The sequence below is a fragment of the Sceloporus occidentalis genome, unplaced genomic scaffold (assembly GCF_023333645.1).
Source record: "Sceloporus occidentalis isolate IW3139 unplaced genomic scaffold, rSceOcc1.0.p SCAF_39, whole genome shotgun sequence".
Taxonomy (NCBI): domain Eukaryota; kingdom Metazoa; phylum Chordata; class Lepidosauria; order Squamata; family Phrynosomatidae; genus Sceloporus; species Sceloporus occidentalis.
The window spans coordinates 3,487,867-3,513,030 of NW_028317019.1; the positions used below are offsets into that span (position 1 = coordinate 3,487,867).

Below are 25,164 nucleotides of genomic sequence, written 5' to 3' on the forward strand. Positions count from 1 at the left end.
TGTGTTGCCTCACGTGCTGTGCAACATAGCAATGTCAAAAGCATTTTAACATGGAGTATCTGTTGTGTAGGGGAGCAGCAGTGAATCTATGCTAGGTCCAGGGGGCTTTGGTGAAGAGGGAGGAAGGGGATACCCATCTCTGCATTGACCCAAAGGAGGCATATGTCACCTGCGTATCTCACCAGCAGCATGCTGTTCTCTGTGTCTTTGAGAGAAGCAGGATTTTTTGACAAACCAAGCCTAACCCTAGTCTCTTTTCTCAGGAACTTCATATCGGTCTCCTTGTACACAGCTTTGGGGCATATTTTGCTGGAAGAGACCCAAGTGCAGGGCCACCAGGACACCCTCCCCCTTACCCACCTAATGGCTAACACAGAGGCCAAGCAGAGGGAGTTGGGCTCCAAGAGAAAGAGGCGGTTGAAGTACAACAACTCTTTGGTGAGTTGCCATCCTTACTATTAGTTTCATTTGTGTCATTGTTGGGCCAGCTCATGAAAGCAAGTGGAGAACATATTGTCCCAGTTTGGCAGAGAAAGTTCAGGTTAATCCTCTGTCACCCTACTTTTTCAGATGCTTTCAAAAATATCCCGTTTTCTCTCTCCTCCAGCCACTTTCCTCCTTCTCCTCAACTCATTTCAGTTGCTGCAAAATTACTTCCAAGGAGTTTGCACCCCATCAACTCAAAAGGGGGGAGAGGAGAGGAGATAAGTTGCCAGGGTCTTCCCTTGCCAGGAGGGTGAGGCAAAAGCAAACCTGCTGTGCCCTTCATAGCTTGTGTGATCTTCCCAATAAACAACTTTGGCCATCCTCACTACCTTCTGGTGTTGCTTGTCCACATGTGCCTTGCTTTTCCTGTCTGTGAAATGTTGGGGATATGGGAGACCATCTCTGGATCTAAATTGGGGGTGGGCCCAGTGGCCCTCAAGTCCAGAGTGCTCCCCAGAACTGTTTTTTAAAATGACATTTGCCTCTGAAATTTGGCAAGAAATGGCTAAATGCACCACAATTCTTTTGTGGCTAAATATAATGTATGTGTTTGGATAGTCAGTATCCTAATCCATCCTCAATAGCTGAACCATGGCCTAAATTATATTTTTATTATATTGTAGATTATATTGAAAGGATTCAGGAGAAACATCTCAAAGGCAGTAGCTTTTTTCTGGCTGACGGCATTTAAAGTTTATTTCCTGGACTGAATTCTGAAGCGATCAAATAATATTTGGATGCACCATGTTCTTTCCTCCCCTTTTTATTTAGTCACTCTCTGGATGAGGGCTATTTTCTATTTCAGGTGACCTTTGCAGATGTGGCAGTATATTTCTCTGAAGAAGAATGGAATCTGTTGACAAAGAAACAGAAACTTTTGTACAATTCTGTAATGATGGACAATTATGAGAATGTGGCTTCTGTAGGTAAGGAACCTGAACCCATTGCTCTTTCTATAAAGACTGAGGGCCCTTTCATACTATATTATCGTGTCACTATGGTTCCATTAGAATTATAGTATCATAGAATAGGAATAGACCACAAGGGCCATCCAGTTGAACCCCCTTCTGCCCTGCAGGAATACACATTCAAATCACCCCCAAGAGATGGCCATCCAGCCTCTTGAAAGACCTCCAAAAAAGAGGACTCCACCAAACTCTAAGGGAGTATATTCCACTGTCAAAGAGCTCTTACTGTCACAAAGTTCCTGCTAATGTTTAGGTGGAACCTCTTTCCCTGTGGCTTGCATCCATTGTGGTGTCTCCCTTTCTCTGTAGCAGCAGAAAGCAAGCCTTTTCCTTGCGCAAAATGACACCCTTTCAAATATTGAACAATGGCTATCATATCCACTCGTTATCTTCTTTTACCCAGGCCAAACATAACCAGCTCTCTAAGCTGCTCCTCATAGAGCCTGATGTTTTCCAGACCCTTCACCACTTCGGTTGCCCTCCTTTGGACATGCTCCAATTTGTCAACATCCTTTTTGAATTGTGGGGCCCAGAACTGGACACAGGATTATTCCAAGGGAGGCCTGACCAAAGAATAGAGTGGCACTATTACTTCTCTTGATCTAGAAACTGTTCTTGTAATGATGCACCCTAGAATCACATGGGCCGTTGTAGCTGCTGCATCACACTGTTGGCCCATGTTCAACTTGTGGTCTCCTTGGAATCCTAGAGCCCTTTAAAGCATAGTTTAATTGTGATAGCAACATCCTTTAGAATATCTGAATTTGTAGTTCAGTGAGGCACTATTGCTCTCCAGTTTCTAAGGATTCTAAATACTCCATCCTAAACTTCCTATTCTAGGATTTTGTGGGGAAAAGCCATAGAGATTAATGCTTTTCACACCCAAATTGTACTCAGCACATCCCTGGGCAAGTTTCCTACTTTTTTTGGCGCCTATTCCATCCTTTTAAAGCTCTGGAGAGTCTTCTTGGGGGAAAGACCTCTCTTGGGCCTGCAGTGGCTCAGAGAGAGCTCAACAGTGGTAAAATGGCCTCCACTTCCCCAAAGGGATGCTGTGGGATGCTGAGGGGCAAAATATTATTTCATTCTGACCCCCCACCCCCCCAGCAATACAATGTGGGGTTGCCCCTGAGATCTCCTCCAAACCCCATCAGTAGTCCATGCCTGTCTTATAGATGTTTTAAGGCTGTTTTAAGACTGCTCCCTGGCACTTCACCCTCACCAAAATTGGAGTCCAGGTCCCAGCTCCTTTGCTCTGCCTTTGCCAATGAATTATTTGTATATTGATTATCCTGCCTTTCTCAAGAAATGGGCCTCAAAGTGTCCCTTTTATGCATCACACTCTGTGCGTATATGTCTGTGATAAAGAGACGGACGGAAAGTGAAAAAGTGAAAGGCATGGAAGAGATGCTGAAAATGAGATGCTGATGAGCAAGAAAGAAGGTTAGAGAGCAGAGGGAGAAAGTGAAGGGGATCAGGCCTCTGGGAGCCAGGAGGGGAAGGCAGGAGCAAAGCCAGGATCGCCTAGCTCTGTGCGGAGAGGAAGGGACCCCTGGGAAGGGCCAGGAGAGGGGCCTTGGGGATTGGGAGGCAGTTCTGACAAATTTTCAGAACTGGTTTCAGTGAACTAATGAGAACCGGCTCAGGTCCTTGTTTTCAGACATATTAAGTAGTTTTATTTAGCAATTATGAGTAATATTTCGGAAGGAAGGAAAGGAGGACACAGTTAGAGAAAAAGCACTTTTATTTTCCAACTTGAGCTTGCTTAGCTGCCTTTTTGGTTCCAGGAGCCCTTTGTTACTCAAAATGCTGGAGTCTGGGGAGGACACTTGCAAGTGCTATGCTTTGGGGGGGGGGGGATTTGGTACTTAGCCCAAAGAAGAGACATAATTTTCGTCAGGCAACAGTGACGTCGGAGGTCAACCCAACTATACCAGGCACGCAATCTCACATAACTCCAGAGGCATTTCAAATGGGTTTTTATGTTTTATTTAGGGAAAAAGCAAAATACATGCACCCACACGGCGCACGCACGCGCACACACAAGCATTCATTCATACACACAAGAGGTAAGTAAAAAAGGTGGGATTGGTGAATAATGTAAAGCTATACTAATGGTAATACATTTCCTAGAATGTTCTTGATTCCAATTGCTGAGGATCCTGCAAGGGAACGGAAAGTGGTTTTGTTGAGTATATTGAGGAGCTTAGCCATGTAAACCAGCAGAGTTTCTCTCTGCAACGGGACTGACGCCAAAGAACAGTAAATATCAGGGCGGACATTTATACTGAAATTGTTGCTTACGGACAGAGACTGAGTGTTCAAAATGGTTTAAATCGCTTTAGTATGTTTCCTGGGTGGGGAAAGAATTGTCTGAATCCAAACTGAATGCAACGGATGCTTGATGCAAATACCTCAGACAAAAGGGATTAGCACACCGGCTCTCAGGTCCTTCTTAGCTCTGAATTCCAGTCCTGTTCATAAGCCAATGTACAGCGCAATCTGAAAGCAACACTTCCAGATGCAGCTCAACAATAACATAGCAGAGTATGGAAACAAATATCCAGATATAGGTTTTGGCAATGCACTGACTACTGTCCACACTTACAAGTAACTCACAGACACAGTTGATTTCACCCAAGTCCTTGGAGGTTCTCTATCCTGAGTTGCAAAATAATACAAATCTTTGCAAGCTCTCTGACTTCCATCAACTTCACAATCTCTTGTACACACAACTCCAATCCAGTCTACACCAATCTGCAGATGAGCTGTATAGTGTATTGGTTGTCAGTCATCTGGGGCAAAAGAGCATGAAGTGACCTCTGCAGTTAGATTGCATCATGCTTTGGGCTCTGACTCAGGAAACTATGGCAGTCTCATAGGAAATGATGCCACTTGTCAATCAAAATATTTTAAATCATGTTTAATGGAATATTTTTTCAACAGTCCTTTGACTATCTGCTTCAACCAATTCCCTTAAGGCAGTTCTACTACAATCTCTTCTTTGCTCCTGTCTGTAGGGATACAATTGTTTCATGGATTTCGGGACATCTGCAATAGTGTCATACTCGGGTCACTCTCACCAACTTAATTAATTTAATATCAAATAGGGAGGGTTCAACAAGGGCTAAAAATTGGGGTAACACCCTCCTCTCTTAATTCTGATATTCATTCTTGACTGTGATTGTCCTTCTTTACAGAAGAACTTGTGAGTCATGAGAGAGTCCACCCAAGAAAGAAGTCACATAAATGCCAGCATTGTGGGAAAAAAATTGCTTACAAGTCAATCCTAGTGGCACATGAGAGAGTCCACACAGGAGAGAAGCCATACAAATGCCAGCATTGTAAGAATGGTTTTTCTTCAAAGTCACACCTAGTGATACATCAGAGAGTCCACACAGGAGAGAAGCCATACAAATGCCAGCATTGTGGGAAATGTTTTTCTCAGCAGCCACACCTAGTGAGACATCAGAGAGTCCACACAGGAGAGAAGCCATACAAATGCCAGCATTGTGGGAAATGTTCTTCTTCAAAGTCAGACCTAGTGAAACATCAGAGAGTCCACACAGGAGAGAAGCCATACAAATGCCAGCATTGTGGGAAATGTTTTTCTCGGCAGCCACACCTAGTGATACATCAGAGAGTCCACACAGGAGAGAAGCCATACAAATGCCAGCATTGTGGGAAATGTTCTTCTTCAAAGTCAGACCTAGTGAAACATCAGAGAGTCCACACAGGAGAGAAGCCATACAAATGCCAGCATTGTGGGAAATGTTTTTCTCGGCAGCCACACCTAGTGATACATCAGAGAGTCCACACAGGAGAGAAGCCATACAAATGCCAGCGTTGTGGGAAATGTTTTTCTGAGAAGTCAAGCCTAGTTAAACATCAAAGAGTCCACACAGGAGCGAAGCCATACAAATGCCAGCATTGTGGGAAATGTTTTTCTCTGCAGCCACACCTAGTGATACATCAGAGAGTCCACACAGGAGAGAAGCCATACAAATGCCAGCATTGTGGGAAATGTTTTTCTCGGCAGCCACACCTAGTGATACATCAGAGAGTCCACACAGGAGAGAAGCCATACAAATGCCAGCATTGTGGGAAATGTTTTTCTCAGAAGTCAGGCCTAATGATACATCAGAGAGTCCACACAGGAGAGAAGCCATACAAATGTCAGCATTGTGGGAAATGTTTTTCTTTGAAGGCAATCTTAGTGAGACATCAGAGAGTCCACACAGGAGAGAAGCCACTCCAATCTCAGCAGTAAACTAACATTGTTTTTGTCAATAAGAAATACAAACAGTATATTTTCAATCCAATAATGCAAAGAAATGCCCTTGTGATTTTGTGTGTTACGTTTGTCTGTCTATATGTCTGTTTCTGTTTTAAAGTTATAGTTTGTTAAGTTTAATTGCTATTAGTATAGATAATTGCTTCAGGTTATAAACTTGGCTGGGGATTATGGGTCATGGCATAGGTCAGCTAGGTAGGGGGTGCTGGGATTTTTTTTACAACTGGCTAGTATAATTATGGGAATGATAGCTTTTGGAAAGTGTGGGATGTTGTCTGAAGAAAGGTGGGGGCAGGTATTAACAGAAAGGGGTCTAATTTCTGGGAATGGCAAATGGGGGCCTTGTTCCCTTTGGGGCATAGACTGTGCGACTGTGGTGGTTGAGGCTAGGATTGGAAGAGGGTGGGTTTTAGGTGTTGGAGTTTCAATGTATTCTTTGTCTTGGGGAGGGCAGTTCTGGTTTAAACACTGAATTTCTGATGTTTTCTCAATAAAGTTATTTGTTGTTTCAATGTGTTGGACTCTTTGTTGTACAGAAGTTCTGAATTTGCACAAAATAAACTTTTTTCTCTCATCAGTGCTCAGCTCCATTCCCAGCCATAAGCAGAAAAGAGGCAAACACACACAAACACATACCAAACAGACAGAGCTCTATGTACAAAGCAGAGCCTTCCTTCCTTCCCTTTCCCTCCTGAGTCCAGCTCCTCCTTGGGACCCATTCTGGCATCCTCCAAGTCTCCTCAAAGGAAGGAAGGAAGGAAAGAAGGGTGCACTCCTTCCCTTTCCGCAAAGGCTGTCAACAGAATAAGCCTCAGCAGCAGCAGCAAGGCCCTGGTGATCCCTGCGCATGCTCAGGAGGGGCCTTTGCGGCATGTGCACATGCTCAGTCTCAGGCCCTGAAGCCATTGCTGCCCTCACAGTCTGTTCAGAGGGAGGAAGAGATGGAAGTGGGGGAGAGAAATGTATGAGAAAAAGGGGCAGGGGGCACTTGAGGAGAGGCATGGTCATGGGGGGAGGGGGCAGGGTCCTTAAGATGTAAAAAGGGCTTTGAGGAGCCCCTCCCTCCTGGAAAGTGGGGCAGAGGAGAGACCCTCCCTCCCTTCCTCTTCATTTGCGGGGAGATAAGGGATCGCAAGCCCCCCTCTTTGGTCTTCCAATGGGAGCACCCTCTTCATCTCTGGGAAGAGGGGAGGCTCCCAGTCAAAAGACTTTTGTGACAAATAAAAAGCATCAGATAGCATAGGCTTCAATAGCATTGGAAACAACAGCTTTCTGGGGGGAAGGGGTTTTCCCTGGGGGAAGGGGGCTCTGTCTGTGGGGGAGAGAAGAGCCCAGATTTAGGCCAAAGCCAAGAGCAGGCAGACGGAGGGAGCTCAAAGCCCCTTCTGGGGAGAGGGATACCCCCCTGTCAACTAGGCTTAGAGGCCCACAGAATCTGAATTAGTCCCCCCCCACACACACACACACATCCTTTAGTTACCCTTCACAACAACCCTGCAAAGCTCAGTGATCCTCCTCTGGGAACAAGCAGAAAGGACATGGAAACCATTGTTAGTTCTTTGCCTGAAAGTCCCCTTCCTTGAAGGGATGGAGGTTAAAGGAAGGAAAGAAGGAAAGTGTCAAGGGAAGAGATGGCATAAAGGGGGCTGCTGAAAGACAGGGGGCATTTGGATAGGAATCCCTGAGCAGCCATTTTGGGAAAGAGGGCTCTGCCTCTGGACAGAGAGACGGAGAATGTGCTCATTTGGGGAAATGTTAGGGTCCCTCTATTGGGCCACATTCTCCTCTGCCCTGGAGCCTTCTTTTGAAGCCCCATAGACAGGGAAGATCTAGACCATGCCCTCCCCAGGAAAGGAAGCCCCCTCCCTTTGCAGGCCCCATAGACGGAGGGAAGATAAGAAGATGATAAAGAGGGGAAATACCCTGGAGTGGATGGATTTACAGCTAGGTATTATAAAATATTTCAAGGGGAACTAGTGGATCCACTATATAAATGGTTTAATCCTATTAATGCAGAAGGGATTCCAGACTCATGGGAGCTAGCGAGTATCACTTTAATTCCTAAAGAAGGAAAGGACAGCTTGTTAATGACTAATTATAGGCCAATAAGTTTTCTGAACACTGATTATAAGATATTCACACAAATACTTGCCAGCAGACTGAAGGGAATTTTGAATTCGACAATTGGGAAGGAGCAAAATGGATTTTTACCAGGCAGACAGATTAGGAACAATATCAGAACGATTATAAATTGTCTTGAATTTTACCAGGTCAGTAATGAGAAAAAATGTGCCCTAATTGCTATTGACACGGAGAAAGCCTCCAACAGCGTGAGATGGGATTTTTTTGATAGAAGTGGTAAAAAGTATGGAAATGGGAGGCAATAAGGCAAATATATAATCGGCAAAGAGCTTAATTATCAACGGAGAAAGATCCCAAGAATGTATGATCAATAAGGGCACAAGGCAAGGATGCCTGATATCCCCGCTCTTATTCTTAGAAGTGATGGAAATCTTGATTTCCTCTGTTAAAGGTAATCCAAATATAAAAGGGATTAACAGGAAAGGAAAGGAAACCAAGATAAGAGCGTTTGCGGATGACGTGGTAACAGTTTTGGAGGACCCAAATCGGGGCAGAGAACCGCTGCTACAGGAGCTAAACAAATTCAGCAAATTCACAGGACTGAAAATCAATAAAGACAAGACAGTGTTGATAACTAAAAATATGACTGGAGAAGAGGTAGAGGAATGAAAGAGGAAACCGGGCTTCCAAGTAGGAAAGAAACTGAGGTGCTTAGGAATTTGGATTTCTAAAGACAATAATTATTTAGGGGTATGGAAAGACATAAGAGAAAATTTAAGGAGATGGAGCTGGTTAAATCTTTCACTACTAGGCAGAATTGCCGTAATCAAAATGGCAGTTCTACAGAAGATTATGTTTCTGCTACAAAATTTGCCAATAGAGATTAAGGATATTTAAAGGTTGGGAAGCCGAGCTAAAAAGATTCATATGGAAAGGACACAAACCTCGGATTAAATGGGAGGAGCTCAAAGATGCTTCAGAGAGAGGGGCTATTCACTCCCAGACTTCAGATTACATTATTGGGCATGTAATCTAATTTGGATCCAAAACTGGATTAAATTAGAGGACAAAGAAATACTTGATCTAGAGGATGTGCAGTTAAGATTTGGTTGGCACGCCTTCTTATGTTATGAGAAGTTGGGGATGAATAAAGATTTCAATAATCATCCAATGAGGAAATTTTTACTACTCACTTGGAACAAGATTCAAAAGACATTTTGTTTTAAGTTACCACTTCGGACATCGGCCCAGAAGGCACTCTTCGGTAGATGGATAAGCATCAGTAATTGGCTCACTTACAAACATTGGCTTAAGAAGGATCAATCAGGGAATTGGTCGATAAGATCTAGGGAAGATATTGACAAGGATGGACATAATAGACAGTGGTTTAATTCCTACCAGCTAAAACAAAGATTTCTGGCGGACAACAAAACAATAGGGATCGAAGCTAGACTAAACGGATTGGATGATTTGTTCTGGCAACCTGATAAGAAAAAGATATCCAAATGACACAAACTACTGTTGAGCAGGAATATGGAACAGGAGACTGTAAAAGAGTATATGGGGAAATGGGCACAGGATATGGGATGCAAAATTGAAATGGAAGAATGGCAGAACGCCTGGAATAGAACAAGTAAATTTACAGTAGAACAGGATCTAAAAGGGAATCACATGAAAATAATGAACAGATGATATTACACCCCATGGAAGCTAAACAAACCTTATAAATTAGCACAGGGGAATTGTTGGGGTGTGATTGTAAAAAGGGAAACATCTATCATATATGGTGGCATTGCAGGGAAATTCAGAAACTTTGGGAGAAAGTACATGACTCAATACAGCAGATATTGGGAATAAAATTCCCAATGAGCCCTAAGTTGTACTTACTCAATATAACTTCGATTTTAAGCCCACAGGACGAAAGACAATATTGGAGGATTATATTTTGTAACAGCAGCTAGAATCGAAATAGCAAAGTTATGGAAGTCAGATGAGACTCCAAGACGGGAAAATTGGATGCAGAGAGTTAATGATTACAGGGAACGGGACAAACTCTCTTGTAGGGCTCAGAATTAGGATATGGAAAAAGAGAAGAGGAATGGAGAAAAGGATGGAACTGAAATCTGAAGCTCATTGAGGTCTGAATTAACTGGAATTGAATCTACAAAGTCTGTTCTTCCAAAATTTCTTTAAATGTGTATTTTTATTTCCTGGTTAATTATAGGTCAGTAGAAGAAAGTTTGAGTCTCCTGCTTAAAGTAAAGCATGATAAAGAAGGAATCGAATACTGTGAAGTTATGCATACGTTATTTTGACAATAGATAAGAACATAAATGAAAACTGATATTATCCATAAGCAATTGGGATATATTGTGTTCATACGTTTTAGAGTTGTGCATAAAATTTGTGTTTAAAAGCAGGGTTCGGTTATAATATGATGAAAGTGAGCTCTTTGAAAGGCCAAGAAAACAGAAAGCAGAAAGTGGGTCCAAGGAAACGGAAAGATTTGTGACAGTGATGTTATGGATACTGGATTTGTGTCGTTTTTTCTATTTTTATGACTCAGAAAATAATAAAGATTATATAAATGTCAAATTTGTAATGAAGATTACTATGTATTGTGGAAAGAAATGGTAATATCTGGGGGAATATGTACAAAGGATTTACATTGAAAAGGGGAGGGAATAATTACAGTTCAAAATAAAATTGGAATAGGTTAAGTATGAAGACAAATAGAGAATTATGGACTCTCATCCATAGGGTCGCCATGAGTCTAAATCGACTTGAAGGCAGATAAGAACAAGAAAGATGTAAAGACTAATTAGCCAGAGATAAAAGAGGATTATTTAAAGGAAGGAGCTAGCTGTCGCTTTAGGTTTGGAAGTTTATTCTAATGTATTTTGCATTTAGAATTATATGTATATATGGCATTCCTATGTATTTATGGTAATTTAAATGTTGTTCATTTGTTTAGTATAAGTTATATGTATGTTTTTAATTCATCTTTATTTGAGTTTCCAAATACACAAAACACGAACAATACATAATCCAAATAAAAATTGCTTGTAAAAGCAAATCTGAGTCTTGATTGGTCATTTGGGATCCTCTTAAGTCTTCCTTTTCCGTCTTCTGAATCTGAGCCCATTTGAATGTCCTTCGCCTTGAAACCTCCCTCCGAAATATGAAGTCTAGCTGTGAATTATTCTTTTACAATTTAAGTAAAAAAAGAAAGAAACTGCAATTTTTCCATTCGATTTTACATAGAAAACTTGTCTACTTCTCTTACTATTTTGTAAGGTTAACAACAACTGAAGAAATATATATTTATACAGATGTTTACATCAATTTCATTGTATGGATCTCTCTCTATTGTTTTTAATATACACAGTGAGTCATTCAATCATCCTCTGTTGACCTGGGATTTATATAAGAAAGCAAAGAGAAACAGAATATTCTTATATTCAATTTATAACATGCATAGCATAATATTCTTAAAGATACTTAAATTTCATTCTCCCAAATCCACTGAGAACAGTAAAAAGAGAGGACTTTGATTAGTCCTCCACTAGCGACAAGTTTAATTCCCATTCTTTTCCCTTATCAAAACTTTCCTCCACTCCTCCTTTCTTTCGCCTTTATCATGATTTTGGGCTATACGTGAAAGTCTATCCAATTCCCTGGACTCATTTACTTTCAGCATCCAGTTTCCCCAAGTTGGTCTCTTATCAGATTTCAATAATTTAGCTATTTCTGTTCTAGCTGCTGTCACAAAATATGTCTTTTAATACAATAAAGATTTAAAAAAGAAACCTTCTGGGTGACCTTGGGGAAGTCGCACTCTCTCAGCCTCAAGGGAAGGCAATGACAAAGCTCCTCTGAACAAATCTTGCCAAGAACAATCCAGGATAGCGTCGCCATAAGTCAGAAACCACTTCAAGACACACAACAAAAACAACGGTTTTTTTAATGGTCAGAACCTGCCTTGTGTCCCAAATCGGGGGAAGCAGAATATGAATGAAAAAGGCAAGACAACTCCTGAGAGCAGCCCCCAAGCAGCCCTCTCCTGCCTTCCTCCCAAATACACCTGAGAGTTTCGTGGGACAGCAACCAGGGCCTCCCCAGAAGATCCCAAAACCAGGACAGGTTTCATGCAGGAAAGTAGAGGAAGATCGGTTGCAAAAGACATCTCTGGCACATTTCTTGAATGAGGAAGAACGAGAGTATCTCAGATGACAGCCTGCTCCCTTGCGGCTGAGGAAGACCTTTTGTCTTGAAACGTCCTCCATCAGTTCCCAAAGACAGGGATAACAGCACTTTATTTAGTTTCATATCATCTATTTTAGCATGTCACCTAGAGCAGATATGTTGGAGGGAGTTTGTGTCTTGTAATGCTTCCTTTTGTTGTTTTGTTGTAGCCCATTCTTAATTATATGTATTGTCATTGTACTGAAGCCTTTGTGTAACTGTACTCACAATTGCCCTTGTTTATATACAGTCATTCTGTATTACTTACATTAGTAGGTTATTCATAGTAATAAACTGAAATTAGTTTTTACATTATCATTGTTTAGATGTTATTCTGCATTACATCAGTATGTTATTCAGAGTAGATAAATTGAAGCTGATTTGTGTATTGTAATTGTTCTTTGTATACACACCTTTTCCTCTCATTACATAGCATTACTTTCTTATTACATGTTTCATGTTCACTTAGAATCATAGAGTTGGAAGCGATTACAAGGGCCATCCAGTCCAACCCCATTCTGCCATGCAGGAACTCTTAGTCAAAGCATCCCCGACAGATGGCCATCCAGCCTCTGTTTAAAGACCTCCAAGGATCACTGCACTCCGAGGAAGGAGTGTGTCCCAATGTCGAACAGCCCTCACTGTCAGGAAATTCCTCCTAATGTTGAGCTGGAATCTCTTTTCCTGGAGCTTGCATCCATTGTTCAGGGTCCTAGTCTCTGGAGCAGCAGAAAATTAGATTACTCTCTCCTCAATATGACATCCCTTCAAATATTTAAACAGGGCTCTCATATCACCTTCTCTTCTCCAGGATAAACATTCCCACTCCCTCATAGGGCATGGATTCCAGATCCTTCACCATTTTAGTCGCCCTCCTTTGGACACGCTGCAGTTTCTCAATGTCCTTTTTGAATTGTGGTGCCCAGAACTGGACACAATATTCCAGGTGGGGCTTGACCAAAGCTGAATAGAGTGGCACTATTACTTCCCTTGATCTAGACACTATACTTCTATTGATGCAGCCTAAAATCGCATTGGCCTTGTTAGCTGCCTCATCACACTGTTGACTCATGTTAAACTTGTGGTCTACTTGGACCCCCAGATCCCTTTCACACGTAGTTTCATTCATCCAGGTGTCCCCCATCCTATATCTCTGCATTTCATTTTTCCACCCTTAATGTAGTACCTTACATTTCTCGGTGTCGAATTTCATTTTGTTAGATTTGGCCCAGCTTTCTAGTCTATTCAGGTCATTTTGAATCTTGATCCTGTCCTCTGCGGTATTAGCTACTCCTCCTAATTTGGTCTCATCTGCACATTTGATAATTATGCCTCCAATTCTGTCATCCAAGTCATTGATAAGGATGTTGAACAGAACCCCACTGGACACCCCACTGGTCACTTCTCTCCAGGATGAAAAGGAGCCACTGTTGAATATCCTTTGGGTTTGGCCAGTCAACCAGTTACAAATCCATGTAACAGTTGCCTTGTCTAGCTTGTTTCATGTTTTTGTTTTATATACTGTTTAATTTGGCTAACTGCTATTAAGGGGCATTGCTATGAGATTCTATGATATGGGGTGCACTATAAACCTTTTAATAAATGAACAGGTGTTGCAATCCTATATATACATATTATCAGACATAACTCCAGAGAATGTTAGCCTTTTGGATACCATAATGTTCCTCTCATTCTTCAGAGCAAGAAGCAACACCTCAGCTGCCTTCTAGAAGAGAAAGCAAAAAGGCTTCCAAAACAACCGAAGCCTTGGGCAAGTCACACTCTCTCAGCCTCAGAGGATGGCCATGGGAAACCCACTCTGCAGGAACCTGCCAAGAAAACCCCTTCAGAGACTCCCATAAGGTCACCATAAGACCTGGAAACAACTGGAAGGCAGAGCAACATTGGGAAATAGGTGCAAGGCTTGCCTTGGGCAAGTGCAATGACTGGGCTCCAGTCAATGGAGGTCTTCTTCAGGCAGTAAAGGGAGGTTTATGCAAATGCAGAGTGACATCACTGCTACAGAAGGCTCTTTTGACCAATCAGAGAGTAAGATGAAGGTCCTTCTGGAAGCTTCCGTGAGAAGGAGATATAAGGCCTGAGAGACCAAGAGACAGTTGGGGGAATTGTGTCGGTTGGAGATCGAGAGAGAGAGTTAAAGAGCGGATCTTGGAAGTTAGTCTCAGAATTGGACGCTTAGGTTTATTTATTATTTTAATAGCTTATATGAACTGAATATTATATACTTACAAATATCGTACCTGCAACACTCTTAATATCTTGCATGACTTATATTTTAGTTATATTTTGTTATTTATAATAAACATCTCCTTGGAGTATCTACTACTCGACGCTCCTTTTACACGTGTTTTGGCTCGGTTGATGCTTGGGAAGATCAGTAAAGAAGTAGAAATAAGGTTCCTTAACTGGTCCCAGTGTAGTTTAAGGGAAATCCTTTTATAATTCACTGGATGATGGCAGCGTGATTTAAGGAATTTAAGGGTCTGCTGGGCTAAAAGCCATAATGTGTAAATGTCTAATTAACAATTTGTAATCCACTCTGATAGCCTTTTGGCTGAAGAGAGGGGTATAATACTATTATTATTATTATTATTATTATTACAGGGCCGCGGTTTGGCTGCTTGGACCACCGGAGATCATCACAGAGAGTCAGTTGCAAAAACGCATCTCACTCCAGAAAATAAAGGTACTGTACTTCAGGAGTTTGCACTCTATCTCTTTCTGTAATAATAGCTACAAAACTGATAATAGCATTTGGGACATTTAGTCTTTTAATAAAATATGGCAGATTTAAATGCTGCTTTAAAACCTCTTTCATTCTGCCAGCTTTGTGCTGGTTTTGGGGGAAATGAGAAAGTGTTGGGAGGGAGGGACTGCCAACAGAATTAGGAGATGCATTGCAGGCTATGGACAGTTTGTGGCCAAGAAAGGTCCAAAACACACGGCAGCAATAGGCCAGTCTGAGAGCGCTTTAACTGTCCTGACCCAGTGCTAGGGAATCCTGGGAACTGGAGTTTATTGTGGCACCAGAGCCCTCTGACAGAGGAGGCTCAATGTCTCACAAAACTACATCTCCCACAATACCCTAGCACTGAGCCAGGGCAGTTAAAGCAATCTCAGATTGGATTATTGCTGCAGTGTGTTTTGGACTTAGGTGACCCTTGGCAAGTCACACTCTCTCAGCCTCAGAGGATGGCAATGGCATCCCCTCGCTGAATAAACCTGCCAAGGAAACCCCATGATAAGTTTGCCTTAGGGTTGCCATAAATTGGATTAGACTTGAAGACACACATGAAGAACAGAAAAAAGTCTGCTATTATTTCTCAGGTTGTACATGGGAACGGGGGGCAGTGTGGTGCAATGGTTTGAGTGTTGGGTTACAACTCTGGAGTCCAGGCTCCAGTGCCCCACTCCTCCATGAAACCAGCTGGGTCCCTTGGGCAAGAAGTCACACTCTCTCAGCCTCAGAGGAAGGCAATGGCAAACCTCCTCTGAACAACTCTTGCCAAGAAAACCCCAGGGAAGGCTCCCCAGAAGTCGGCAATGACTTAGAGCCACTCCACAAAAAACTACAAAGCCTCTAGAAAGAGCCAGCGGTGGTTTACTGGCTGGAGCATTGGACTATGACCCTGGAGCCCAGGGTCCGAATGCCCTCTTGGCCACAGAAATCCACTGAGTGACCTTAGGCAAGAAGTCACACTCTCTCAGCCTCAGAGGGAGGCACTTGCAAAACCACTTCTGGACAAATCTTGCCAAGAAAAGCCTTCAATGGACTTCCCTTAGGGTCACCATAAGTCAGAAACAACTTAGAAGCACACAACGACAACAAGAGCAGTAACAGCACTAACACAAGGCAGCTTGGGAGAAAAGAAGGAAGGAAGGAAGAAGGAAAGTAACAAAGAAAGAAAGAAAGAAAGAAAGAAAGAAAGAAAGAAGACTTGGGAGTTGTAGTCCTCGGTTGAGAGGGATTGGAGGGGCTTTACTGCAGGGCAGGACCAGTGTTGGTAAGAAGCCTTGAACTTATTTCCTGGCATGTTTTACCAAAATCCATGGAATCCACCCCATATTACACGGAATATTCAGTCAAAATCCCTTGAAAATTCCCGTAATGTTAATAATAATAATAATAATAATAATAATAGGATTTATTTATATTTTTATTAATATGGTGGATCTTTAGTAAATAAATGTAAACCTAATTGAATAAAAATAATTGTAACTTATTTCAACTCTCAAAATTACCATTGGACCAAACAAAGAATCTTTCAGTCCTTCTAATACCTTTAAGATACTTATTTGGACATGAAGGGGGGCCAGGAAGATTTATGCAAAATAGAAATGTGTTCGGCTGCAACCGCACTGCAGAAATAATCCAGTTTGACACCCCTTTAATTGCCCAGGCTCAGTGCTATGGAATCCTGGGAATTCTAGTTCTGTGAGACATTGAACCTTCTCTCTCAGCAAACTCTGGTATGATAACAAACTACAATTACTGGGACTTCATAGCACTGGGCCATGGCAGTTAAAACGGTATGAAACTGGATTGTCTCTGGAGTGAAGATGCAGTCTGAGTTGGTTCCAAGACACACTGCAGAAATAATCCAGTTCAAGACCACTTTAGCTGCCGTGGCTCAGTGCTAGGGAACCCTGGGAATTGTAGTTTTGTGAGAAAAAGCTCTGGTGCCACAATAAACTACAATTCCCATACATCTGAGGAAGTACGCTTAAGTCTAGGAAAGCTCATGCTGCCAACTTTTCTTTTAGTGAGTCTCAAATGTGCTACACGATCTATCTATCTATCTATCTATCTATCTATCTATCTATCTATCTATCATCATCATCATCACCATTATTATTATCATTATTAAATTCAAATGCAGCTGAAAAAGTGGACTTAAATTGGCAATGCTGATATACTGTAGAGACTCTTTCTCTGGGGCTGTGATCTGGAAGCGTGGAGGCAATTCCCTTCTCAAATCAGGGAATCCTGGGAATTGTAGTTTGTTGTGACACGTATGTATATATACAGTATATGTATGTGTATATATGTGTGTGTGTGTGTGTGTGTGTGTATATATATATATAATGTGTGTATATGTGTGTCTGTATGTCTCTCTCTGTGTGTGTATGTGTGTATCTGTGTGTGTTTATGCATGTTCAACTGAGGACTCAGAGAAGGTTCTAGAACATACTCCATAGTCACAAACAGCACACAAAATGGCTGTCAGAACACAAAATGGCCGCCAGTGTGGCTGGGGCTCCAGGGTCCCTCAGTCCCTCCTGCCTTGTTCCATATTAACTGCAGGAGGAGCCTGTGAGGGTGGGGCAGGGGGCGGGGCCTCCCAGCTCCTCTGTCCCCATTGGCCAGACTGAAGAAGGGGAGGAGCTTCTGCCTCTCTATTTAGCTCTGCACGCGGAAGAGTGAGTGAGAAGGGGACAGAGAGAGGGAGAGAAGGAAGGAAGGAAGGAAGGAAGGAAGGAAGGAAGGAAGGAAAGAGAGAGAGAGAGAGAGAGAGAGAGAGAGAGAGAGAGAGACAAGGAGGAAGGAAGGAGGCAGAGAGAGAGGGGAGAGGGAGCAGAGGGACAAGGCCTGGAAGTTGTAGGTTTCACTACTGCACTGAGGCCTCCAAGTGCTGAGCCAGAGGTGGCCATTTTGTGTTCTGGCAGCCATTTTGTTCTGCTTGTGACTGTTGGGAATAATGTTCCAGAACCTTCTCTGAGTCTCAGTTGAACAGAGGCTTCTCTTTCTCTCCTGAGGCTCCAGAGTCAGAAGGAGGCAGGGCTCCTTGGGCCAAAAGGAAGGAAGTGTGTCTCTTTGTGTGTCTTTTGTGTCTCTTTTCTGAGAGGGTTTTCTTATTACACAGCTCTGCTCCTTCTGGGGAACATGGGTTTTAAAAGGGATCAGAAATGGAGATGATAGTTTTAATACAAGCCTTATTCTTCTTCTTCACAAACATTGGGTTTTGGCTTCAAAGAGGAGGCTAGTCCCCCAAACAAGGCCAAAAGTGGCTCCTTTGGGAGGTTTTAAAAGTCTTCTCAGTTTCCTTATTAATAGATTTTTAGGCAAGAAGGAAGGAGACAGACCAGAATAACTCAAATTACCAAGAATGAAACATAAAACAAACAACAAAAATAAGGATTATAGACTAAAACAAACTACTTAATTTTTTAAAGGAAAACCATTATTAGGAGGATAAAAACAAGACATGGGTGCTTCTATCCTTTTACAATCGACTCAGGATGTATCTGCACTGCAGAAATAATCCAGTTTGAAACTCCTGGCTCCATTCTATGGAATCCTGGGATTTGTAGTTTGTTGTGGCATGAGAACTCTCTGGCAGAGAAGGCTAAGTGTCCTAAAGGTAAAATCCCAGGATTCCATAGCACTGAGCAGTTAAAGCGGTCTCAAAGTGCCTTATTTCTATAGTGTGCATGCAGCCTTCTTCTGAAAGGGGCTGATGCTGGGGAAAAGCACTGGCGACCTCTGCAGGTTTCAGCAGATGGTTTATTTATTTATGATGGACTGATTTCACATCTATCTATGGGGACATAGCCAGGGGCCTCTCTAATTCCCCATCCCCTAATCCCCCACCCACTCTAATAAGGCATGGAGTATCTGTTGAGTAGGGGAGCTGAAGTAAATCTATGCTAGGTCCCGGGAGCTTTCTTTGGTGGAGAGGGAGGAAGGGAATGCCCACCTCTGCATTGGGCCAAAGGAGGCATTTGTCACCTACGTATGTCTCCAGCAGGATGCTGTTCTTTGTGTCTTTGAGTGCTGCAGGGTTTCTTGCCAAGTAAATCCTAATCCTGGTCCCTTTTCTCAGGACCTTCATCTCGGCCTCCTTGTACACGGCTTTGGGCCTCTCTTGCTGGGCGTGACCAAGTCCAGGACCACCAGGACCCCTGCCCACCTGATGGCCGAAACAGAGGCCAAGCGGAGGGAGTCGGGCTCCAACAGAAAGAGGCTCCTGAGGTACAACAGCTCTTTGGTAAGCTGCCATCCTTACTATTAGTTTCATCTATGTCTGGTCCGGCTCATGAAAGCAAGCGGAGAACATACTGTCCCAGTTTGGCAGAAAGAGTCCTGGGTAATCCTCTGTCACCTCATTTTTTCAGGGGCTTAGAAAATGTCCTATTTCTCTCTCCTCCTCCCACTTTCCCCATTCTCCTCAGGTCAGTTCAGTTGCTGAAAAATTTGTTCCAAGTTCAAAAGAGTGTTCATCCCTTCCACTCAAAAGAGGGGAGAAGGGAGGAGAGGAGGAAGCAGGGTCTTGCCCTTGCCAGGAGACGGAGGCAAAAGCAAACTGCGGTACCCTTCCTCGCTTGTGTGATCTTTATCATACAACTTTGGCCATCTTGACCACCTTCTGGTGTTGCTTAGCCACATGTGTCTTGCTTTCCCCATCTGTGAAATGCTGGGGGATATGGGAGAATATGTCTAGGCCTAAACTGAGGGTGGGCCCAGTGGCTCTCAGACCCAGAGCACTCCCCAGAACTGTTTTTAACAATGAAATATACCTCTCAAATTAGGTGAGATATGGCTAAATGCACTATAATTCATTGGTGACTAAATGTATTATACATGTTGGGATAGTCAGTATCCTAATCAATCAATAATATTCCAGAAATGGCCTAAATTATATTCTTTATTATATTGTATATTATATTGATAGGATTCGAGACAAACTGGATCTCAAAGGCTGCAGCTTTTTTCTGGCTTGCAGAATTTAAAGTTTATTTCCTGGACTGAATTCTAAAGTGATCAAATAATATTTGCAATGCACCATGTGCTTTCCTCCCCTTTTGTTTAGTCACTCTCTGGATGAGGGCTATTTTCTTTGCAGGTGACCTTTGCGGATGTGGCGGTATATTTCACCGAAGAGGAATGGAAAATGTTGACGAAGAAGCAGAAACTTATGTACAGTAATGTGATGATGGAGAATTACGAGAATGTGGCCTCTGTGGGTAAGGAACCTGAATCCATTGCCCTTCCTGTTAAGACTGAGGGCCCTTTCATAATTTACTGTCAGAGCGCTATGATTCTGCTTTAGAATGATATAATCAAAGAGTTGAAATAGACCACAAGGATCATCCGGTTCAATCTTCTGCCATGCAGGAATAGACATTCAAAGCACCCCCCCAAGAGATGGCCATCCAACTTCTGTTTAAAGACCTCCAAAGAAAGAGACTCCACCAAACTCTGAGGGAGTATATTCCACTGTTGAAGAGCCCTTACTCTCAGGAAGTTCCTCCTAAAGGTTAAGTGGAATCTCTTGTCCCTGTGGCTTGCATCCATTGTTCCATGTCCTTTTCTCTGGAGTAGCAGAAAGCAAGCCTGCTTCATCCTGAATATGACATCTCTTCAAATATTTGAACAGGGCTGTCATATCCACTCTTAACCTTCTCTTCTCCAAGCTAAACATACCCAGCTTCCTAAGTCATTCCTCAGAGAACATGGTTTCCAGACCATTCACCATTTTGGTTTCCCTCCTCTGGACATGCTCCAGTTTCTCAACATCTGTTTGAATTGTGGTGCCCAGATTTGGACACAAGATCATTGCAAGTGAGCCCTGACCAAAACAGAATAGAGTGGAACTATTACTTCCCTTGATCTTGACACTATACTCCTATTGATACAGCCTAGGATCACTTTGGCCTTTTTAGCTGCTGCATCACACTGTTGACACATGTTCAACTTGTGCTGTACTTCAATTCCTAGTTCCCTTTCACACGTAATTTAATTGTCATAACAACTTCCTGCAGAATCGTGAAATTTCTAGTTTTAGTGAGGCACTATTATTCTCCACTTTGTAAGGATTCTAAATATCCAATCCTAAACTGCCAATTCTGGAATGTTGTGGGACGCAAGCGCTATGCTTTTAGGGGAGTTTGGTACTTAGCTCAATAGAAAGAAATAGTTTTACTGGGGCAATAGTGACCTCTGGACTCAGCCAATCTACAGCAGTTCCTGAATCAAACAGATCTTCAGTGGGATTTGAAATATTTTTTTGTGTTTTATTTAGGGGGAAAGCAAAACACACAGACACATACATATAAGTGTTCACGCACACACGCAAGAACTAGGTAACAAAGGTGGGAGTGGTGAAAGGATGTAAGGCTTTGATAATGGTGATACGTTATCTATCCAGATCTTTATTCCAATTGTTGAGGATTTGAAATAAGGAGAGGTCAGTAGTTCCCATGACAATTGGGGTTGGTGAGTGCATTGAAGTGTTTAGCCATGAAAACAAACAGAGTGTCTATCTGTAACTGGACTGACACCGAAGAACAGCAAGTCGGGGCTGATATTTATACTGAAATTGGTTTCTGCTTGGGAGCAGAAACTGTGGGTTCAGAAAGGTTTGTATAACTTTAGAATATTTCCTTTGTGGGGGAAGAATGGTATGAAACAAACTGAATGCAATGGGTGTTTGATGCAAATACATCAGACAAAAGGGATTAGCTCACCGCCTCTCAGATTCTTGTTGGCTCTGAATTTTGATCGCATTCACAAGCCAATGTACGCTACAATCTGAGGGTGATGCACCCAGATACAGCTCAAAAATATCATAGCAGAGTATGGAAGCAAATATCCCGATATAGGCATTGGCAATGCACTGACCACTTTTCACACTTAAAAATAAGTCACAAACACAGTCGATTTCATTGAAATCCTTGGAGGTTCTCTATCTTGAGTTGCAAAATAATACAAATATTTGCAAGCTCTCCTCCTCGACTTCCATCAACTTCACCATCTCTTGCTCACACAACTCAGATCCAATCCACTCCAATCCTCATGTGAGCTGCATACTGTATTGGTTGTGAGTCATCTCCTGGTGCCACATAGCATGAAACATCCTCTGCAGTTAGCTTGCATATGCCATGTGTTCTGACTCAGCAGTCTATGGCCGTCTCACAGGTTATGATGCCACCTGTCAATCAAAGTATTTTTGCACATGTTTAATTAAATTTTTTTTCCAACAGTCCTTTGACTATCTTCTTCCACTGATTCCCTCAAGGCAGTCCCCATACAGTCTCTTCTTTGCTAGCTCCTATGAGTAAGAATGCAACCATTCAATGGATTTAGAGGCATAAGCAGCAGGGTCATGCTTGAGTTACTCACAGCAACTTTATTAATTTAATCTCTAAGAAGGAGGGGTTAATGAGGGCTAAATCATGCGGTAACACCCTCCTCTGTTAAGTCTGATTTTCAGTCTCATCTGTACTTGTCCTTCTTTACAGAAAAACATTTGAGTCATAAGAGAGTCCACACAGGAAAGAGGTCACTAAAATGCCAGCACTGTGGGAAACATTTTGCTTATAAGTCAATCCTAGTCATGCATCAGAGGGTCCACACCAGGCAGAAGCCATACAAATGCCAGCATTGTGGGAAATGTTTTTCTTGGAAGTCATACCTAGTGACACACCAGAGAGTCCACACAGGAGAGAAGCCATACAAATGCCAGCGTTGTGGGAAATGTTTTTCTCGGAAGTCTGACCTAGTGATACATCAGAGAGTCCACACAGGAGAGAAGCCATACAAATGCCAGCGTTGTGGGAAATGTTTTTCTCGGAAGTCTGACCTAGTGATACATCAGAGAGTCCACACAGGAGAGAAGCCATACAAATGCCAGCGTTGTGGGAAAGGTTTTTCTCAGATGTCAAACCTAGGGACACACCAGAGAGTCCACACAGGAGAGAAGCCATACAAATGCCAGCGTTGTGGGAAATATTTTGTTACGAAGTCATACCTAGTGACACATCTGAGAATCCACACAGGAGAGAAGCCATACAAATGCCAGCGTTGTGGGAAATGTTTTTCTCGGAAGTCAATCCTAATGATACATCAGAGAGTCCACACAGGAGAGAAGCCGTACAAATACCAGCATTGTGGGAAATGTTTTTCTCAGAAGTCAGGCCTAATGATACATCAGAGAGTCCACACAGGAGAGAAGCCATACAAATGCCAGCGTTGTGGGAAATGTTTTTCTTGTAAGTCACACGTAGTGTCACATCAGAGAGTCCACACAGGAGAGAAGCCATACAAATGCCAGCGTTGTGGGAAATGTTTTTCTCGGAAGTCAATCCTAATGATACATCAGAGAGTCCACACAGGAGAGAAGCCATACAAATGCCAGCGCTGTAGGAAATGTTTTCCTCAGAAGTCACACCTAGTGGCACATCAGAGAGTCCACAGAGGAGAGAAGCCACACAAATCCTAACATTATATTTGTCAATAACGAATACAAAAAATATATTTCAATCCAGCAGTGCAAAGAAAAGGCCCTTGTGATCTTATTTGTAAAATTTGACTGTCAATATGTCTCTATGTTTTCAAGTTGGATTTTGTTAAGTTTAGTTTTTAATTGCCAATAGTATAGATAATTGCTTTGGGTTGTCAATTTGGCTGGGGATTGTGGGTTGTGGTATAGGTTAGGTAGATGGGCGGTTGGGATTTGGGTTGCAGCTGGTTAGAATAGTTATGGGAATTATAGCTTTTGCAATGTTTGGGATTTTGGCTTAAGAAAGTTGGGGGCAGGTATTAACAGAAAGGGCTAGTTTTTGGGAATGGCAAAAGGGGGCCTTGTAACCTGTGAGGCAGAGACTGTGGGAATTGGAGGTGGGGGCTAGGTTTGGAAGAGGGTCATGTTTTAGGATTTAGGGGTTTTTTTGTATTGTTTGGATTGGAGTGGTCAGTTCTGGCTTAAACACTGAATTTCTATGTGTTCTCAATAAAGTTCTTTACTGTTTCAACACACTGGACTTTGATGCACAGAATTTCTGAATTTGCCCCAAACTGACCCTTTCTTCTCTCCTCAGTTCTCATCTCCATTCCCAGCCATAAGAACAGCACAGACACACAGACACAAACATACAGGATACACAGAGAGAGCTATATTTCCAAAGCAGAGCCTGCCTTTCCCTCCCTCTGCACCTTGGCCTCCATTGCGGTCTCCTCAAAGGAAGAAAGGAGGGAAGGAAGGGGAGGCCACTGAACCCCGGCGCATACCTTCTTTCCCACAAAGGCCGCCAGCGGAATAAGCAGCAGCATCTAGGACCTGGCAATCCCTGCGCATGCTGAGGAGGGGCCTTTGGGACTATATGCGCCTGCACAGTCTCAGCCCCGGAAGCCATTGCTGCCCTCACAGTCTGTTCTGAGGGAGGGAGGGAAGTGGGGAGAGCCCTTGTTCATTCAGAGGAATGGCTGGAGGGGAGAAGCCCCTCTTCTCCCCCCAAAGAAAGGCAGGGGTCCTGCAAGGCCTCCTCTCCCTCTTTCTTTCCCTGCCCCCTCCTTGGGGGATTCCTTGGGTCCTGGGTACTTGGGGGTTATTATGAGAAATGAAGGCCGGTGGGACCCTTGGAGAGAGGCATGGCCATGGAGAGGAGGGGGATCCAAAGGTAAAAAGGTCTTCGAGGAGCCCCCTCCCTTGTAGAAAGTGGGGCTGAGGAGAGACCCTCTCTTCTGATTCCTCATTTGGGGAAGAATTTTGTGCCAAATAGAAAGCATCGCACAGGATAGGATTCAATGGCATTTTTCTTGGGGGGGGGGTTCTCTGGAGTCCTGGGGGAGGAGGCTCTGAGGGGGGGAGAAGAGCCAAAATCCTCTTGGCCAAAGCCAAGAGGAGGGAGACGGAGGGACCTCAAAACTCTGGCAATCCCCTGTCAACCTGCGAAGTAGGCTTAGAGGCCCACAGGATCCAGATTGGGCATCCTCCCTCACATACTTATCTTTTCCTTCACAACAACCCTGCAGAGGAGGACCAACAGAGAGACCCACAGCCCCAGAAACATCCCCCCCCCCCCCAGTTCTGGGAACATACTGAAAGGGCTTTTGACCCCCTTGAAGAGAAGTTATTATTATTATTATTATTATTATTATACTTTTTCCTCAATGGAATCAAAGAGGATTACAGTAATAAAATAACATACAATTTAAGAAATACAATTCCAAACCCCCAACCCTTCTCCCAATTATAAAAACATTAATCAACCCTTAAAAATCCTATTCAACAGAAATAAAATTTAAAACTTTAATAACACAGTACAGTAAAAAAGTTTTTTGGGGCA

General features: G+C 42.9%; 1 protein-coding gene and 1 pseudogene across 1 annotated transcript; both read left to right on the forward strand.

Annotated features, from left to right (window-relative positions):
* Positions 1-1,296: 1,296 nt before the first annotated feature.
* The window catches only part of LOC149290427 (uncharacterized), a 429,900-nt pseudogene continuing 406,032 nt past the window's right edge, over positions 1,297-25,164 (forward strand).
* On the forward strand, positions 14,739-23,772 carry LOC149290428 (uncharacterized). Its single transcript, XM_089489246.1, has 4 exons — positions 14,739-14,782; positions 18,921-19,085; positions 19,908-20,061; positions 22,339-23,772. Exons 3-4 carry the CDS (start codon positions 19,989-19,991, stop codon positions 23,316-23,318), a joined length of 1,053 nt encoding a protein of 350 aa, XP_089345372.1. The 5' UTR covers positions 14,739-14,782; positions 18,921-19,085; positions 19,908-19,988; the 3' UTR covers positions 23,319-23,772.

Coding starts and splice junctions, on each gene's coding strand:
- LOC149290428 (XM_089489246.1), top strand. CDS start 19,989: ATGTTGACGAAGAAGCAGAAACTTATGTACAGTAATGTGATGATGGAG. Junction 20,062..22,338: donor CGAGAATGTGGCCTCTGTGG/GTAAGGAACCTG, acceptor CCTTCTTTACAG/AAAAACATTTGAGTCATAAG.